Here is a 20,588-nt window from a genome sequence, read left to right as displayed (position 1 = left end):
TTCCTTTTAATACCTCACCTTTCATGCTGGAAACTGTCCATTTAATTACTGTCTGTTAAAACAAAGTTTCACTTTGATACCCTAACTTTCATGCTAGAAATTTTACCTATTAGTTTAGCTTTAACAACTCACTTTCTCTTGATAGGATGTTTCTGTCATTTAAAACTGGCTGCCTGACTATTTGGCACTAATGGCTACAATAAGACAGAGACGTTATATAGGGGATGCACGCCACTCAGTCACATCCTCAATACAACTCTATGGGGAAAGTCTGTAACTGCAAAGATGGCAGTTATCCCGCCCCTCCCACTAAACAGCCAATTGTCTGCTTTTAACAGCCAAAGCTCATATTTCAGCCAATTGTGTGGTTCCACTGACGTAAGGGTCTGGTTTACTTCTACTGTGCATGCGTGGAAGTGTTGAAGTATAACCCAGTAGTAGAAGTATAACCGGTCGGGAAAAACTCTTTAAACCTTATTTTGGAGCAAAGTTGTCAGGTATTTTATTAGATTTTACTACTGATTCTATTTATGTAGTTTTTATGTCATGGTGACCAGTAAAAGTGCAGTTTTGGCTCTCTCCCCATTCATTCAGATAAGAGAATGGTCTTGTTAGTCTGAAATAGCTGCCAGGAGGCGTTGCCAAGATTGCGGCCGAGTGGCAGGACTTGCCTATAAGGACTTGGGCCCAATCCCAATGTTCACACTCACAGACTCACAGACTTTGAGGTGCATTCCCCGGAAGTCTGTGAGGGCTTAGGGCGCTCCCAGAGTCAAATAGTGTGCGAGCCCCTTTTAAATCCTTTTCGTAAGTCCGCATTTCTGCAGACTTTACCTGAGGGAATTTCCCATAGTTCATAGCGGTATGACGTGAAACACGGGGGTTACCAGGGGACACCCAGAAGCGAGAGAAATATCACAGCAAATCTCACAAGAGAAGAAGAAGAACGGTAAACAAACAAGCATGGAAACCAACAGTGATGCTAAAATTATTAAAATTTTTCTTAACATATATTTAAGATGGTACATAGAACATATGAAGTCAGAGGAACGCAATCACCTTATTACACATTTTAGTTTTTGCTGAATGATGCTGTTTTGACCAACAATAATGCACTGATTGTTGACAAATGCAGATTGACATTTACCTCTCCTCCGCTATGTAGGGCAAGAGTATGCAAGACTTCAAAATCAGGCAAAAACATAAAATAAAAAGTGTGCAACGTGTTTCAGCGTCGTCAAGGTAACGTGCTGTCCCATTCCTGTTTACAGCATTTTGAGCCCTTGCACACTCGGGCACTCAATCACTTTCCAAGTGACCTCTGTAAAGTCTGTGAGGGTTCAGGGCTTAAGGCTTAGGGGGGACATTGGGATTGGGCCATAGAATAAGATCTGCTATAAGTATGTAAACACTCCTTCCACTAATGTGACGTGTGACTGGCTGCTGGTTTTGGTTTTTGTTATATCCTTAATGTTACTTCATAGAAACATGGGACTCTCCCGGATAATGTTACGGCCCTATTTTTTTTTTTGTTATGTCCACCTGTTTTAATTATTTTAACTTTGTGTCTGAGAAATCATGTTTTGTCCGTTATTTTGGTATGTCGTATGGGTCTAAATACTACAATACAGTGCACCTTGGCCGGCCATTGCCATGGAGAAGAAGCCAAAGAATGAACCCTTAAATTTTAATGACACTAAAATATGTGCTCTAGCACCACCTTTAGGACAAAACTAACATCTCTAACTACAGGACAGGATGTGTGTTGTTAGTTCATTCAAACCCTATCATATTATGGGGTGTAATGAACTGTTTAGTCTCCTGGGGGCTGCAATATTTTTGTCTTTTCTTATCTCTTTGAGTGTCACAGAGGGGTTTCTATTATTCTAATTACTTTTCTGTTGTCTCCTTTTCTTTCCATCCTTCCTCATATTTTGTCTTACCATTTCTACTATCCCATGGCTGCTCAACTCCTTTCCTCCATTATTTCCACTGTCTTCGTCTCTTTCTCCCGTCCCTTCTTTCCTCAGTTAAAGGAGTTCATCCAGTCCAGCAGCATGGGTGCAGGGCCTGCGTTGCCGCGGGCGCTGGAGATCGTTGAAAGCAACGTGCGCTGGCACCGCCTCCACCGGCGGCAGTTCTACCAGTGGCTGCGCAAACCTCCGAACTCCGCCCATGGCTAACGCTACACCAGTTAGCTAGAGTGAACTGACTGCTAAGTTAATGCTAATGCTCTGCTAGCTGACTGATGCAGTCAGAATAGGAAAAATGACAGAATGAAGAGAAAGACTGACTTATTCAGCTGGTTTTGCTTTTAAAGAAATCTGTTTTCAAACTTTATTTCTGATAGATTATTTGTTTGGATGAGATATTACAGCAGTAGGTAATGGTGGGTGCGGCTGCTTATCGACTTCAAAACTAGGTTTTCAGGAAGTTTTCTGTAAACTACAAAATAACCTTAATACATTATCCAAACATAATGAAAATGCTGTGGAACCCTCCTGACTTACATGATATACTGAAAGGTAGACATACGACATGTGTTGTGATGCAACTTGGCATTAAGTTACATGTATGGTCAGGTGACACAGATGTTGACAGTGTCTCATCACCCCTGCAAGGCAGTTAGCAATCCTGTCTTCTTGACAGCTTTTCATGTCTGAGCTAAAGGTCCTCACAGGTCTGAATATCAGAACCTGAACTGAACAGGAACTGTGACTGTCTAATTTGAACCTATAATTGATATCAGCTGAAACAAATCAGGGAAAACATCCAAAACATAAAACTCTTAAAAGTACAATCTCTAACACAAGGAAGACATTTCATGTCTGTAATTTCCTGCATTTTTGGTGGGCTGACTTACGAGGAAGCCTGCACCCATCTCAGCTCAAATCCAAATTCCTCACTAACCAGAGACCCAGAACAGTTTAAATCAGACCTTCCTGTATTCGCTACATTAAACGGCAGATTTCCATCGGTGAGGTGCATGTCGATTATTGAACAGAGCTGTAATTAACACTACATGGGTTTGGTGTCCTCTGATCACAGCACTCAGAGGACTCATTCACACTCATTAACTCTCCACAACATTTAAACTGCTGCAGCTTGAATTTAAAAGCAGCTTTGTCTTTGTAGGATCAAAAACAACAGCAGTTTGGAAATGGTTTGTGAGGCTTTGTTGCAGCCTAGCTTCAGAAATGTACTTCAAATATAAAAGCTTATAATACCTTCAAATATTACCTCTAAACCACAGAGAATGCCAGATTTGGAAGATAAATTTTCCACTGAATAGCAGGGATTGTTGTGGACCGTTTTGGGGTTTGAACCAGCAGAGCTGGAAACTAAATCGCTTAAAGTAAAAACAAATTAACGAGGCAAAAAAGTGTTCTGACAGGCATGATGGGATATAATATATAAAAGGTGTCATGGAGAGACTGAATCTGATATCTTATATATATTTGCTAGAAGTCAGTTTGACGAACTTGGAATAGGAACTATGGATAGCCCTTACAAAAACTGACCCAAGAATTTAACATTTGAAAGTTCCAGTTTCCATTTTCTAGTCTCCCCTGTGAGAAGTCTATAACTCTGTCTTCTGTGCCATCTATACATTTAAGTGTTTTTTTGCCATTATTAAATACAAATGTACAAAGTGTGTCACAGTCAGAGGACACACATAAATTAAAAATGAACAATAAGTTAAAGGGAAAATTTGGTTATTTTTAATGTGGATGTCCAGTCAGTGTTGATGGTAAATGTAGTCCATTGAAGCAGCATATTCCTCAGTGTGTGTGCTATATTGTTTTAATGAGTCTTAAAAAGACATGTAAAATGTTTGATTTTACAACATACAGAAAAGCAAAAGGACAAAGAGAACAAGGGATGTTTCTAGACAAATATCTTTCAGTGTTTCTTCTAATTTTATTCTTAGTTATCTGCTGTTGATTTTACTATGGAGACAAACAAATAGAGAAAATATTCAAAAAATTACAAGCTTTCACCACCATCAAGCTTTGTTCTTCCTCAATTTTAATCGTTTTCTGTTGCATTTGTAAATTTCATAGTAAATTAAGATCGAAGAAAAGTACCGAACAGCATAATGTTGGGCTACTGTTGATACGGTTTCATTGTCAAATGGCTAACATGTGGTCCGTCATCAGCATAGACAAAGCCTTCAGCATCATGGGATTACTCAAAACTACAAATTCTGTGGATACTGCCATTCTAATTTAATTGTTGGAATTTGTCACCCAATAAAGTACCTAATTTACATTAACTTTTTTAGGAAGTGAAATGGGTGAAAGTGAACATAGCCTTAAACTAAAATAAAAAATAATAAATTTTAAAAAATTCAGCCAGTGAACTTTCTCCTTATTTCGAGACCTCGTTAAACACTAAAGTAACTCATTTGAGGGGCTAAATGGATAAAGGAACTGACAGATGGATGAGAATCTTTCTTTGTGGGCAACTGAAGGAGTCAGCTGGACTATAAACACATTAGAACTCAACAAAAACTCAACAGATCTCAAAGCACAAAACCAGAAAGTTGTTGGATGAAGCACTTCTGCCTTAGCTGCTGGACAGAAACTAAAGTCATAACAATAAACACTAACATTTTTTTAGTAGCCAATCAGTGGTTAGAATTCAGTCAACCCTTTTTTGTGTCTCCAGATGGACAAATAAATTGAGGGTAGTAAAATCAGGGCAAAGAAGTGGCCAACAAGACAACTGAGAATATCTGGCTCATGTTCAGTGTCATTATATGCAGATGATGTGGCTTTTTAAATGGGACATGTAGGAATTTACAGCACGACAGATTCTGCAGCATGATGGATTCTGTGGTGTGATGGAATTTACAGTGTGAGTCAGCAAGGCTGCAAATTTCACTGCGTGATGGACCTTACAAGGCTTTTAATTTTGCAGTGTGATGGATTGTTCAATGCACAACGTTGCTTGCTAAGTGACCGGTTCTGTCATAAGAAATTAACTACTGTGTGACAGATTTTATGGCACGATGGAAATTAAAGCTGGAACTCTGCATTGCGATAGATTCTAGACAGTCCCTGTATCGGTGTGACAGAATGTACGACAGACTCTACAGATTTTCTTGCAGCATGGATTGTACACTATAATGGGCTCTGCAGTGCAATGGACTCTATGGGATATGGCTCTTCCAAAGTGATGGACTTTACAGCGCAATGGATTTTACAGTGTGGATGCCTGCTTTCCCTCAGAGTTTTAAATGTAAATAATGGACTGAAATGTAGAGTCCAGAGTCTTGGAAACTATGAGCTGGACACAAAAACGCTGGAAAACTACACCTATAGGACCTTTTGAGGGGGCCATCTCCAAAGTCCAGATAAATCTTTGGAGAAGCAACTTTTAAGAATTTTGGAAAAGAACTTCAAATGAATCATAATGAACTTTTCTGTCTGGTGTGGTGATCCTCTGTCCTGTTGACAGACTTTTTGAAGTTATTCTTCTTCTGTTAGATCCGGCTTTGATGTTAATAATGAGCCATATATGAATTAATGGGCCTGCCTGCTTCTATACACTGTGTGTCCAGTGTGTGTGTGTGCGCGTGTGTGATGAAGATGATGATGAAGATAACAGCAGCCGCAGTGGTGGTGATGACTGCTGTGCCAGTCATGATGATTAAAATTATGATAATTGAAATTATTATGATCATAATCATAACAATGATAGATTTTATGATGATGGCAAGTCACTAATGATAATTGCTGATGTGAAAAAGCTAATTAGTATTATTATAATTATTATGCTAATTATTCAGTGCATTTTGAACCTGTGTTGTCCCGTCAGGGAAATTTGGTTTACAGACATAAAACACACAATGAATCTGTCCCATGTACAATAAATACTGGAAATTATACAAATATGGTACTTAAAATTAAAATGTGAAAACTTAAGATGTTGAAGTAGATGAAAAGGGTGGTGAGATAATAATGACGATGACTTAGGACCAAACTGTGACGGAAACGGAAAGTCGTAGAGCAGAGTTTAATCCTACTTCCTGTTTGCACTGCTGTGGTTTCCTGTGTTTTCTGATTGGACGATATTAAAATGGTTAACCTTGTGTGTCATCCAGTCTGTTTCTATCCGGTACTTTCAGGGGACAACTAATGAGAACGGGCTCCTAGTCATTTTCTGCCTGTTTCTGCCAAATGCACACACATCTCTGTGACGCTTCGTGTGAAGTTTCATAGAAAACAGTCACATGATGATTACCAAATTATCTCCATGACATGAAATGAGTTTTAAAGCCGGTGAGTTATCACTACAACTGCTGAACCAATTCCATCCACTGAGGAAGATGGTGAGATTCCTTTTGACTCTGGTTATATTTTTTCCCCTCTGGAAATTAAAATTGTAAAGTTTTCTTTTAATGATATCTTCAAGGTTTCAAGATTCAAACAAGCTGTGTCACTGTTGATGATAGCACATTTTATACAGTGAAAACCTTTTATAGTGATCCCATCTGTCCGGGTCAAATTGATCATTATAACCGATTTACTATGTTCATTTCTCATGCAGATAACCGTCTAACTGACATTGGTATATCTATTAAATGAATATAAAGTCGTGAAACGGAAAGCTTTGGTGTTTACCAGCTGTTTCAAAATACAGTACAGCTGTTTAAAATGCTTTTCAAATTTCTGTACAAACGTTATCTCTCCCAACTTGTCACATATTGACGCTTGGTCAAGATTCCTGGGTGTCACTTTTTAACGCCCTCGGTACCCTTTAGCATTGTTCGCAATAATAAATATGCAATGTCTGATTAGACTGTGAAATGTTGTAATTTGGTTAAGATTATGTACCAAAACTACTTGGATAGATTCAGGAAAACATCATGGTTTGGGTTAAAATAACTACAATATTTAATTGACTTAACTAAAAACAATAAATGTTGACTTTTTGTTTCAAACGGAAACGAACGCTAGTCTGCTGGCCCATCTGCCCACCCCAACTGATTCCTCAGTCAGACTTCTCTTATATAGTACACCTGCTTTGTAAAATGACTGTAGTAGTATAATATTCTAACATTAAATAAAAGTATATCTCACGGTATACTGTTGGTATAATGTTAATATATTACTTAGGCTTAAAAAAGATTGTATTCATTATTATTTCGTATGTAGTTCACCACTAGTTTCAACCTACCCACAGGTGTCTATTTAAAGAAGGATATGCGAGTAAAATACTCTTTAGAGCCCTGCATCTTCAATTCTGGACTCATTGCACCACTGTTCTTCTTATAATTGTTTTATTGCCTGGAGCTGTTGACTTCCCGTCACAGTTACAGTTAATGTTCTACATACTGCCACCTACTTTACCAGAGGGAATGGAGCAAATCCTTTAAAAACACACAACAGATTTATTTTTATTTTTTCATGAAGGTTGAAAGGTTTGACACTGTAAAATATGGGAGGGTTGACATATGCTGAAGGCGCTAAAGGGGTCACAAACTGACGCCAAGGGGTCTTGACGAAGTGTCCATGTGTGACGACTTGTGAGTTAAAATGGGTTGGCCAGACAGCAATCTGCAAATGTCAATTTGGCCGGTGAAGATAATGGTATGGTCTTTACTCTTCAATTCAATTCAATTTTATTTATATAGCGCCAAATCACAACAACAGTTATCTCACAGCGCTTTTCATAAAAGAGCAGGTCTAGACCGTACTCTATGATGTTATTTACAGAAGCCCAACAGTTCCCACCAAGAGCAGCACTAGGCGACAGAGGCAAGGAAACCTCTAACTTCCTTTAAGAGGCAGAAACCTCGAGCAGAACCATGGCTCAGGGTGGGCGGCCATCTGCCTCGACCGGTTGGGGTGAGAGAGAGAGAGAGAGAGGGATGGAAGGAGAGAGAGAGGAGGGAGGCAGCCTACACAATATACACACAGAGGTACAGACAGTAAAGGTGATGTTGCTATAGACTAAATGAAAAATGGTACAGATATTTATAGTAGTGTTAATGATAACAATTGTAATGTTAATGATTATAATAACAATAATAATAATAGGACTAGTAACAATAGTCGTTGCAGCAGAGGGTGTCGAGCAGGAACACGGGGGCAGCAGGTGACCCGCAACCACAGCTCCAGACTCCACAGCTCCAGAGCCAGAAAACCTGCAGGAAGTGATAGGAGAGAGGAGAGAGACGAGAAAGCACAAGACTACCAGAAAGGGGAGAAGTTGTGTTAGTAACATGCAATAATGGGATAAGGTTGCATACAGAGGGAGAGAAAGTAGAGGAGAGAGGAGCTCAGTGCATCATGGGAAATCCCCCAGCAGTCTAGGCCTATAGCAGCATAACTAAGGGATGGTTCAGGACTCACCTGAGCCAGCCCTAACTATAAGCTTTATCAAAGAGGAAAGTCTTAAGCCTACTCTTAAAGGTGGAGATGGTGTCTGCCTCCTGAACCCAAACTGGAACCTGGTTCCACAGGAGAGGAGCTTGATAGCTGAGCGCTCTGGCTCCTAGTCTACTTTTGGAGACTCTAGGAACCACAAGTAACCCTGCATTCTGGGAGCGCAGTGCTCTGGTGGGGTAGTAAGGTACTATGAGCTCTTTAAGATAAGATGGTGCCTGACCATTAAGAGCTTTGTAGGTGAGAAGAATGATTTTAAATTCTATTCTGGATTTTACTGGAAGCCAATGCAGAGAAGCTAAAACAGGAGAAATATGATCTCTCTTCCTGGTTCCTGTCAGAACACGTGCTGCAGCATTCTGGATCAGCTGAAGAGTCTTAACAGACTCAACAACACTGCTAAAAGTCTCTGTCTGATCGTTGCTTGCAAGCTAAAAACTTTTTACCTTTTTACAACTACACAACCCTCCAGAGGGTGGACGAGTATTTCTTATAATTCACCAAAGACCCCTTTTTCTTCCTTTTAATAATAATAAATGACAAATCACTTTGATGTTATTTTAGACTGCATAAAGGGATGACTAATTCATGTAGAAGCGAGCTCTCCCGTAAAAGGTGATTTTAACACATTAAGTATTAACTGTGTTGATAGCAGTTGTAGTAGTAAAGTTTGGCAGTAGTAGCTTGTAAGTGTCTGACACTTTCTCATCCGTGCTGTTGATGGTAGCCGGTTGCCATAGAAACAAAGTGAACAGTCAGGTGGCCCATTTTTCCAAAATATATCACGACAAATTGCATCTGGCAGAGTTTTAATTATTTAACTCCGGGGAGGAAGGAGAAGACTGAGCAGAGTATCAGGAGAGGGATTCAAACCAGCAACCTCCAGAGAGGTGTGTGTGTGTGTGTGTGTGTGTGTGTGTGTGTGTGTGTGTGTGTGTGTGTGAGACATCTCTAAACTTCATCCTCAGTGATGAACGACACCACTGTTTTTCCCACGGCATCATGGGAAATCTCATCGTGAAAACACACTGAGAGTTTACACTGTGTGTGTGCGCAGAGATTAATGGGACTCGGAAAGAATGTGACAGAGAGAGAAATGAGTTAAACAGATGATAGAGAGAGAAAGAGAGTTGTAGAGGAGTACTTTGGTAGTTATATGAATAAAAAGAGCGAAAAGAAACTCCGTCTGCCGGTTTACTCCAAAACCAAATTGAATCTGTCCTTTTTTCAGACAAATTGGTGAGTTTATAACCAAGAAGAATAGCTTCATGTGGATATTTTAAAAAAAGATGGGAAGAAGAAAGAATTAGGAAGGTAACAAAACAGGAAAGAAAGATGGACTCAGAGGAGGGCCTGAGGAGGAGGACATAGAAGAAAAGGAAAGAAAAAAAGAATTATTGGCATTTTGTCTTACTTTATTTATTTAGTTTGACATTGTGTTCATGTTAGCTTATTCAGATTTGTTTATTAGGATAAACTCCTTGAGATGCAGTCTCGTTTTTGAGGGAGCCCTAACATATCATAATCCTTAGAAGAGAGGAGTGACAAAATAAAGAAATACTATTATCAATATGTCAATGTGCAGAACAAAACAAAATACTAATAATGCTAATTATGGAAACCTAAAGAACATTACATCCTCAAAATGGCAAATACAGAATAACCAGTATGAGTGGATCACCAAATAAAAATACAATCAGTTTTAAACAACAAGAACAGGATATTTACAGAGTGACAGCTTCATTCATAACAGGAGTAGTCCATGTTAAGGTTCCAAGACAGTGTTTGCTTAAACAAACCAAGTGATCATACTGTAGGGATCTAAAAATCAATAGCTAAATTATTCCAGTCAGCTGGGGCTTTAAGCATTTGAACAAAGCTCTGTTGCCAATTGATTTCTTAGCATGAGGGATAGAGAAATAGAGCTGAGCCGAGTGCCTAACTTGATAATTTGGAGTAAAGGGAAGTTGAAACCAGTTAGCTGATTACTTGTTGGGAGGGGTCGACATTTCTGTCACCACAACGTCTTGCTAGAAGCTGTCAACTAAACATTTTTCACATTGATCAAAAAAAGCAATGTAAAAGTTATTATTGGTGCATCCACAACAACACGTACAACAACAGCTGTGTTGATCTCGTCCACGCTTGCCGACTCTTATTCTGCCGCTTTTTTCACGTATGTAACAAGTAAACTAGATGTAAGATTATTCTTATTCTTAATCTTAATCTCACGGCCTAAATTCTGATTGGTCGATTGTTTCTTCAGCTTTGGAAAACACTCATCAACAAGCGCCGGAGAGGCGTTGGCCCTCTCCGAAATCTGATTGGCCCCTGAAGTGCCCCTGTTTGCTTCATAGCACTTTACTGGCTGAATTTGGAAGAAAACGCAAAAATGGGAGAGGCGCAGGGTTTCTACTCTCAAATTTTCCTGAGGGAGGACAACCCCTGCATAATAACACGACCAGCTGTATAAAGTATGGTCCCTCTGTGACCACTAATTTAGATAAATCCCAGCTCAGCCCCTGGAAAACAGGCAATGGAAAGAAGAAAGGTGGAAATGAAGTAAGGATGGAAAAGTTCAGAAGGAAGAAGGGAAGGATTGAGGAAGGAGGCAAAGGAAGGAGGAGCTTTCAAAAAAATAAAGAAGGTTTGGGATGGAAGGAAAAATGGGCAGGAGGTGGAGATAGAGACGAGAAGTGGGGAGAAAAGTATAAAAAGAAGAAAAGAAGACCAAAAACGGAAAGGAGTGTGTAAGTTTATAAGGTAAAAGAAACAAGGTAGGAGAGAAGAAAGCAAGGGGGGCAAACAGAGCAAATAGAGCACGGTGGGGTTCAGAGGACAACAGGAATGAAAAGGAAGACTGAGAGAAAACACAAGAGGAAGCGGTTAAAGAAAGAAAGAAAAGGAACAGGAGGAGGTGAAGAAGGAAATAAGGAGAGAAGAGACTAACAGCAGCAGTGTGTTATTATTCTAAATGTCTGTTCAGAGGAATCCCATTTTAGATAACACACACACACACACACACACACACACACACACACACAAACTTTTTGTTGGAGGACAGGAAGACAGAGAGAGAGAGAAAATTGTAATTCATTTTCTGATAGTAGCCTAATCCTAATCCGTGGTTCCCATGGTAACATCTTCCACAAAGTCAATGGGAAAAGAGTAGAAACACTAAAATAATAAAACTGTTCACATTACGTTACTGAACTGAGCATTAAACTAAATACATTGACTTTACTCTGCATTATTGAATCATGTTAGACTTTAACAGGACATTTCAAAGCCTGTATATAATGTTGTTGGATGTCAGGGAACAGTGGAGTCAACTCTGAGCTCATTAATAGAAGTGGTTTGATGTACAGTAGGTCAGGTTTAAAAGCACATTTTAGTTTCTTAAAAGACAGAAATAATTATAATAGGATTTTATGAAATAATTTTCACACAAAAACAAGATGTTGTGGTGCAAAATTATTTGACTTTGTCCGGTTAAAAAAGCGAGATAGGAAGTCAAATATTCAGAAAAGAAAAGGAGGAGGGGCGTTACAGAATGGGCAAAGAAAAGAAGAAGAATGAATTAAAAAGAATAGATTGGGGGAAGCGAGTAAAAAAGGTCTTAAAGAGACTATATTATGCTTTTTGGCTTTTCCCCTTCTTTTAATTATGTTATATATCTTTTTTCTGCACGTAATAGGTTTGTAAAGTGAAAAAGCCCAAAGACCAAACAGTGCTCCTGAATAGTCCCTTTGCAACACATGTCATGATGCTCGTCTAAGTGGCTAGTTTGGCACACCCTGGTGTAAAATAACTTACCACTCTTAAACTCTTGGCGTGGTTACTGGCTTGTCAGGACCCAATCTACTCTGCTTCTGATTGGCTAGTAGTCCTTAACTTGGTACTGCGTCTACGCAACAAACAAACAAAGATCAAATAGAAGGGAGATGCCTCACTCGGTAGCCAAAAGGGAGCAGTCAACACACAGGGTGAAAAGAAGAGCTGCAGCAATGTGTAGAATAAAAAAATTATGGTGTTTTTTGAAAATGAAACCATGTAAACCTGTTCTGGTACAACCCCTAAATAATATTATGAACCTGAAAATTAGCATAATATGACCACTTTAAACAATGAATACAGAGTAAAAATGGTTTTGGTGATTTGCAAATGAAAACACATCACAGCATTGACATTAAAACTTTTTACATTCACAGCTCAGTGAACTGACACAGGAAACAGGATTTGGACCCAGGCGAAGACACCAGGCAGTGCAGATGCAGTTTTACAGAGTTTATTGAGACAAGGTGGATTTTAAAAGTTTGATGAGGTAGACTTTCTAAGATATAGCAACATAAATCTATAATCCCAAAATCCAAATATATGGTCCGAAAAGCAGATAATCCAAAAACACTGGGGAACACAAGTGACAGAGATGACATCTTGACATAGACATATGGTATGAAATGGAAACTAACAACAGGAATACAAAGACATAAATACACAAGAGTGAAGATAAAGACACAGGTGGAAACACTTAGACAAAACCCGAAAGAAAGCAAAGCAAGACATGGACACAGGAGGCAGAACAAATTAAAAATAAAACAGGAAACACAAAACACAAGCACCAAACCACAACAAAAACAGCCTGAAAGTTTATATATAAATATATATATATATATTTCTGTGTGCGCTTGTACCCAACGACATGCATCACTTGCAGATCGTCTGTCACTGACTGACAAAAGGAAAAAAAATATTTATGCCGCCAACTTTTCCATTGCATTCTGTCACAATTGCTCTCTCTTTCACTCTGTCTTTCCTGTCTTCAGTGCACCTCTCATTTCTCTGTCTGAACGGATTTGAACTATTTCATTTCATTTTCTCTGCATTGAGTCGTCTGCTACATGTCAGCATGTTTTTTCTCTAAAGCTGTTTTCAACCTAGTTAATGTGATTTCACAGCTGGAGCAGCAGTAGATACATTGGCACCTTGGCTGGATTTAAGGCTGCTTCTCTGGGCTCAAGAAGGTGAGCCTGCATGGGTTTTGTTCAGAGATGTTAAAGAGTATAACATAACATAACAATGAGTTAGATCAGTGGTCCTTAACCTGGGGTTGCGACCTGGTCCCAGGGGGGTCATGAGAATGCTGCTATAGACACAAAAATAGAAAAAAAAAAAACTTAAAAATAACTAGACGGACTACAGTTGTGAATGGAATCACTTTGGATGGACACTAATAATTTTGCACTGTTTAATCCAGTAATTGGCGGTAATGCCATCCGCTATAAAACGACAAAGAAGAATCAGACTCCAATCAAACAGAAAGCGCTTTGCATGTTCGAAAAGGCGAGGCACACAGCAATGCCTTTTTTGGATGAATTTAGAAAAGAGCAAAGCGCTGTGTTTTTTTAAATGTTGCTAGGCAACCACCGAATCAGCTGTCCTTTCAGTCTAATCAAAGATTATAGCGCCAGCAATCTGTAATCTTTGTCTTTTATTGCTACACAACGCGTTATTGAGATTTGAGTGGTGTGTGTGTCCATAACACCCTTATCTGTGTAGATCCACAGTTAGACATACATTTATGTCTGTATTTCCCAAAAATGAAATCAGGATTAAAGACAGCAACCCAGAGGACAAAAACAACAGAATCACCCCATGTATTGATCTTTTGGGTAAATTTTGTTGTAATCCATATACAGGTAAAAGCAAAGAAATGAATGACTCCTGTTGCTATGCTATAGGCTACACAATGGCCAAAGTGCGCCTCCTCAACAATGTAACTACACATCCTGGCTATAACGGTAGAGCCACTCTACCACATGGAGAGTGGACGAACTGCGATCACATCAGGCTGCTTGTGTTTCCAATGCTGAAGACAGCTGCAGCTACTGCATGTGACTCTTCTTCAGTAACAGCAGGCATTTTCTAATCTTCAAAAGCAACTTACTCTGCTGCTGTCATAGTTCTCTATTACAGCGAACATGATTATGTATCATGATTTGTACCCACCATGGACTGCATAAAAGAAGTGGACGTAGTCACAGTGGCGTCACCCATTTTTTTGTGGACTACCGTTCTGAAGCCTTGTGTTTTGCAAAACATGAAGATGGCCGTTTTGCAAACAGGCACAGGACGTGACGATATTTGGAGACAGTGGTGCTAGCAAGCTTGCTTAGCAGGGTGCATCCATAATTCGCTTTAACTCTGATTTTAACCAGAATGTTAGTTTTGTCTAGCAAAAAACAGGCTTAGAACTAAATGTACTTACGGAAAAAATTAACAGCCAACTCTAATAAGCTTTTCAACAGTGCTGGTTAGATTTATACAAGTCGCCTGATTGACAGGTCACGATAGTACCAGCTTGTCAATCACAAAGTAGTCCCTCACTTAAAGCATACCCTGCTTTATCATATCATCCACTATCAACTGTTTACTCTGCCCACCTGACCCTCCTCAACCATCTGACGCTGCTGGCCTATGTTCTAGGTTCCTGGAATACTTCCAGAAAAAGGCAGAAACCATTCACCAGCAACTGCAGCTTTCCAGCACCTCCCACCCAACCACACTACCGCTGCTGGACACAAACTCTTCAACTGTCTTCACACCGAAGGACTTCCTCTCCTCTTTTTCCCTGCTCAAAACAGCTCAAGTTCTTGAGCTAGTGTCAAAAGCAAAGGCCACGACCAGCAAACAGGATCCAATGCTGACTGCCTTGGTCAAGGTATGTCTTCCAACACTGGGTCCCACACTAGTCAACATCATCAACACCTCGCTGTCTTCTGGGGTGGTCCACACCAGCTTTAAAAATGCTGCGGTGATCCCTACGCTTAAAAAACCTGGCCTGGACACAGATGATCCAAACCACTACCGCCCAATCTCCAACCTACCTTTCGTATGCAAGTTATTGGAAAGAGCTATGGCTGCCCAACTCAACCACCATATGCTACATCACAACCTCTACGAGCCATTTCAATCTGGTTTCAGGACACATCATAGTACAGAAACTGCTCTCATTAAAATCACTAATGACCTTCTCATGGCAGCTGACTCTGGCCATGTCAGCATCTTAATTCTTCCCGACCTCTCTGCAGCCTTCGACACAGTCTCCCACTCTATTCTTCTCACTCGCCTCTCCGAACTCATTGGCCTCACTGGTACTGTGTATTCTTGGTTTAATCCTATCTCACCAACAGGCGACAATACATCACCCTTAAGGGCATCTGCTCTGAATTGGCGCTAGTCTCACACGGCGTGCCCCAAGGATCAGTGCTTGGCCCACTACTATTTAATATCTACATGTTACCTCTTGGGAAGATCATCCGGAAACATGGACTACACTTTCACTGCTACGCCGATGACACCCAGCTCTTCAGCACTAAACCTCTTACTCCCTTTCCACCAGTGTCGCTTTTCAATTGCCTGAAGGACGTAAAGAACTTGATGGACAGTAACCTCCTCAAACTGAACAAAAACAGAACTCATGGTGTTTGCCCCACAGTCACTTCTCAAAAAGGTTGGTGACGTCACACTGGATGTGGATGGCTGCTCAATCTTTGCATCCCCTCAAGTACGCAACCTGGGTGTCATCATGGACCATCATTTACACTGAACATCATGCTGTATTGAAGTAGACTTGTAACTAGCTACTGAGATCATAAACTCATTAGGAAAGTGTTTACTGAGGTAATAAATTAGGTGGGAATTTTGCCATCGTATCTAATGGAACCAGACTTCTTTTTGCAACCAGTGGAGTCGCCCCCTGCTGGATGTTAGAAAGAATGCAGGTTTAAGTTACTTCCACATATGCTTTCATTTTCAGACTCCAAGGTTCCCGCTTGGAATCAACAGGTGAAACGCACCTCAATGCTGAACTATAATCTGACACCGGAGATGACTACAGCGAGAGCTACCGTCAGGTAAACACACACAGTCTGACCTGATACTTTAAGCATTCATTATGACATGAATGTGAACTTCAGCTGCCAGTACAGTGTGTTTACTGGCTGAACCTCAGCTCAGTTCTTCGTTTTCTTCGAGTAATTAAAATCTGCTGCGACCTCTGAGAAAACTTTTGTTTCTATGTGAAATTTTGCTTTGCACTGCAGAGACTTAAAGGCTGTGTGTGTGTGTGTGTGTGTGTGTGTGTATGTGCATGCTGACAGTGGATTAGTTTTCTCTCTGACAGCAGCGAAACAAGGAAAAACAGATAATGTCACAGTGACTCCTCCTATCTGCTACTCTCTTCTCCTCCTTTACTCGTCTCTCCTTTTAGATCCTCCTTTTACCTCCTTTTTCCCTCCCTACTCCCCTTTTTACTTCCCAATCTCCCTCTACCGCCCTTATTACTCTCCTCCTCTCTTTCCTCTTCCTTATCTCCTTTCCCGCCCTCCTTCCATCCTCCACTCATCTTATCTCCTATCCTCTCCTCCTCTCTTATCTCTTCCTAATCCTCCTTTCTTCTGTTCTCTCTCGCTGGTTCATTTCAATATGAATGAAACTTGAGCTGATTTTCCTCGAGGCGAAATACTCACTCATACAAACACACACACACGCACGCACGCACGCACGCACACACTCACAGCCACTTATGCTAAATATTCATTTGCATTTTTCGTCTCTGCAAACTGAATTAATTTAATTTCTGTTCAGCTTCATTCACATTGAGACGCCAAAACTGGACCCACTGGCTTATATCATATTTGTGTGTGTGTGTGTGTGTGTGTGTGTGTGTGTGTGTAAGGCATTTACTAATCTGTTACCAGAGTTAGATTTTGAATAACTTCAGGTTTAGGTGAGATTGAGCTTTTCAGGGGATGAATATAAACTACTATAATGTCCCTACAAGTGATAAAGAGTGTGTGTGTGTGTGTGTGTGTGTGTGTGTGTGTGTGTGAGAGAGAGAGAGAGAGAGAGAGAGAGAGAGAGAGAGAGAGAGAGAGAGAGACATACACATTATCCTCTGCCTTTGTTTCAGTCTAATGAGGAAGGAGTCCAACAACAGAGAATAATACCATTTTACCATGGCAACACAGAAGAATCCCAGACTCTGATTGGAGTTTTTTTGGATAATTTAAAATTTCTGATTCTGTGTCAGAATATATTTCCATATGTTTATGCATCACTTTTGTGGGGGAAGCAGTGGGGATACTGAATTTTACAAGCAACATTAACTAAGAACTGTTCATATATTTTATATATTTAAGCTATAGTTATCTAGTTACTATCAACAGGTTTTTAGCCATGCTAGCAGTAGTGCTGGTCCAGGCTGAAATAATGAAAAAATGAATTGCCATGACATTTTGTACAGACAATCATGTTCTTCTCAGGAGGATTTGTCATCAGTGTCGGGCAGTAACACGTTACTGTAATAATTTTACTTTCCCCAGTAACTAGTAGTGTAAGGGATACTATTTACAAAATAGTAACAGATACTAATCCAAGTAATGCTGCGTGACTGTGTTACCAAAACGTGAATGCACCGGAGCTTATGTTGTTCACGTCAGCTGTTGAAAGAGGGACATTAGCGTTCACAGTCTAAAACACAGTAGTTACTTTTATTACTCAGTAATAAGTAAAGTAATATTGTTACTTTTTAAAGGAGTAATAAGTGAAAAGTAACTTGTTACAATTTCTATAAACTGTTAACTATCCAAAAGTGTTTGTAATAACTTTGAATCCTTGAGTTTTCATTTAGCACCACCAACAGATCAAAAATTTGTCCAATATTTAAGTTTAAACCAAAAATTTGCAATGCAAGTGACCTTTCCATCACCTGAACTTTGATTTTAGTGCTAATTAGCAAATGTTAACATTGTGCATTACAAATTCAATTTATTATTATTAGTAGTAGTAGTATTAGTATTATTATTATTATTATTATTATTATTACTACTATGTGAAAGTGGGCTCTCATATTGATGAACCTACACAGAATATACAGAACTTTATTGTGAGTCTCAGCTCGTTGTTTATCTGTCCGGCCCACAACTTTACGGTTCTCTCACTGATCTCATAGCGTCATGAAGACCTGATCATGAAACAGTTTGATACTTGCCCAAACAGTTGTGTGTCTCAATAAAAAGTTGCTGTCTGAACTGTAGGAGATAATTACTTTGTAATGTTTAAATAGCATTCGGAGATCTTGCAACACTGATAAAATTTATGAGCAAGAAAATGGTTTGATATCTTGAGATAATGAGACATGAAACAATTTCCCTAAAAATATGAACGCCACAGAAACATTAGAAAATGACATAATTAAGTTGTGATTACAAGAAAGCAGATGTCAGAGATATCAGATGATTACATTTTTATCTTGGTGACGAAAAATGAAATGTAAGTACCATTAACTACGATGTGTTATAATGCTCTCACTATTAACTAAAAACATAATTAGTAACCACAGCTGCTCTCAGAGTGGCAACCCAACAAGAAGATGTTCAGGTTCTTTGTGTATTGTGGTTAAACTGAAGCCAGTAACTGTTTTCTACATCATGGAGTCACAGCTCAGGAGGAGAAGATCTGCATATTAATGTGGTCAGTGTGGATACTGCACCACACACATACACTTGTGTTTCCATCACTTTTGGTCACACTAAATGGAGTTACAGTCATTCTCTGGAGACTTACCCTAACCTTAACTCAAAAAAAGTGTTAGCTAAATGTAATGTAAACAAGTCTTCATCCTAAAATGTTATGATTTACGATTCGGGGACCTGCGTTTTGTCTCCATAAGGAAGGTGAGTACCCACACTGTGACTGTGTAAACAGGTTTATGTCCCCACAACATTAGTTATTCACAGTCCCAGAAACAAGGACAAACATGTCACTTTCGCTTCTTCTTTGGAGAAAATAGATGAAAAGGAAGATTTCCAAAACTGTAGGCGGCAGCAACACAAATCACAAAACTCGCTTTAAAAGAAACACTTGTTCAGAGAATTTTTTTGTTTTGTAAAAAAAACAAAACAAAAAAAACATCTTTGACATCACCCTCACAACTTCATGCCTTACCTTAACCCTTACCCTACCCCTAACCTTAACCTAATTGTATCCTGAACCCTAAAATCTTCACCTCCAAAAAGCGTGTGCATTCAGGTTAAAGTCCCCACCAGGATATAAAAACATAAAACACACACACCACAGATCAGTTGGTTCGTGTTTGTGGGAAGATGTCTCACTCTGCTGCTGTAATTTACATCTGTTCTGTCTTGTTCATGGCTCTGACTGCAGATCAGCTGAGAGCTTGAACTAGTGTTGGTTCAGTGCTTAAGTGTGTATTTTTTAATTAGTCCTGTTACTGATCACATGATCACTCATCATACTGTGACACTCCCTGGATGTGTTTGCATGGAGCCTTTTAATCACCCTACCGAAGATTAATCCCTCATATAACCAACTTTATCAGTTTACCTCACCTTTCATTCAGAAAGAAAAACTTTTATTAACTTTTGAAGTGGAAAACTCTTGAAAATTTTTGGTAACACTTTCTATGAAGGTCATCGCTATAATGACTTATGCATATATTTATAACACGATATAATGCGTCCATAAGACATTATATCAATTGTTATAATCACTTACAAACATGCATTAGGCGCTATAGCAAAGTTCATAATGTATTATGACCTTTTGATTTAATGTTTTATAACTAATATTAATACCAGTTTATATCAATGTGCGCCAAGAATCTCCGACCATGTTCCATAACACATTATAACCACCAACTCTGCCTCGTTATAAGTACACTTTAGTCACCATTTACAATTAGTGATATAAAATAATAATAGAATAATAGCTTATAGTAATGTTTAAAGCTATATAGCATGTCTTTGTTTGCTTTAAGTAACGTGTTAAAATATCTATCACTGTATAATATATTACGGGTGGACATAATACCATATGAACTAATTATAAGACCTTATAACACGTAATTGTTTGCTTTAAGTAAAGTGACACATTTTGCGCAGGAAAACAACTTTTATTTATGTTTCTTCACTTTATGAACAATCTGTATGAATTTCGAACATTTTGCACAAAAACACAACATAATTACATCAAGGACACTCATTGTCAGGGTGGTGAAAGATCGCTTAAGAGAAGACCTGTTGAAGAAGAGGCTCAGATGTTGTCACAGATGAATGGCGAGCCTGTGGACGGGCCCTAACAGATGCAGTGGACGATTAAAGACAACCA

The 20,588-nt window shown here is 39.3% G+C and overlaps 1 protein-coding gene across 2 annotated transcripts in view; it reads left to right on the top strand.

Annotated features, from left to right (window-relative positions):
• The window catches only part of LOC119895745 (thyrotropin-releasing hormone-degrading ectoenzyme-like), a 210,228-nt gene extending 204,131 nt beyond the window's left edge, over nucleotides 1-6,097 (top strand). For both annotated transcript variants that reach the window (XM_038709043.1, XM_038709042.1), the window contains exon 20: nucleotides 2,031-6,097. In XM_038709043.1, coding sequence (XP_038564971.1) covers nucleotides 2,031-2,183 — 153 coding nt within the window. In that variant the 3' untranslated portion in view covers nucleotides 2,184-6,097. The remainder of the gene's footprint in view (nucleotides 1-2,030) is intronic.
• The last annotated feature ends 14,491 nt before the right edge of the window (nucleotides 6,098-20,588 follow it).

The sequence above is a fragment of the Micropterus salmoides genome, unplaced genomic scaffold (assembly GCF_014851395.1).
Source record: "Micropterus salmoides isolate LMB-PRFRI ecotype aquatic unplaced genomic scaffold, ASM1485139v1 Ms_hic_scaffold_9, whole genome shotgun sequence".
NCBI classification, from domain to species: Eukaryota; Metazoa; Chordata; class Actinopteri; order Centrarchiformes; family Centrarchidae; genus Micropterus; species Micropterus salmoides.
The sequence above is the reverse complement of the archived record's forward strand: the minus strand, read 5'-3'. Positions and strand labels throughout refer to the sequence as shown.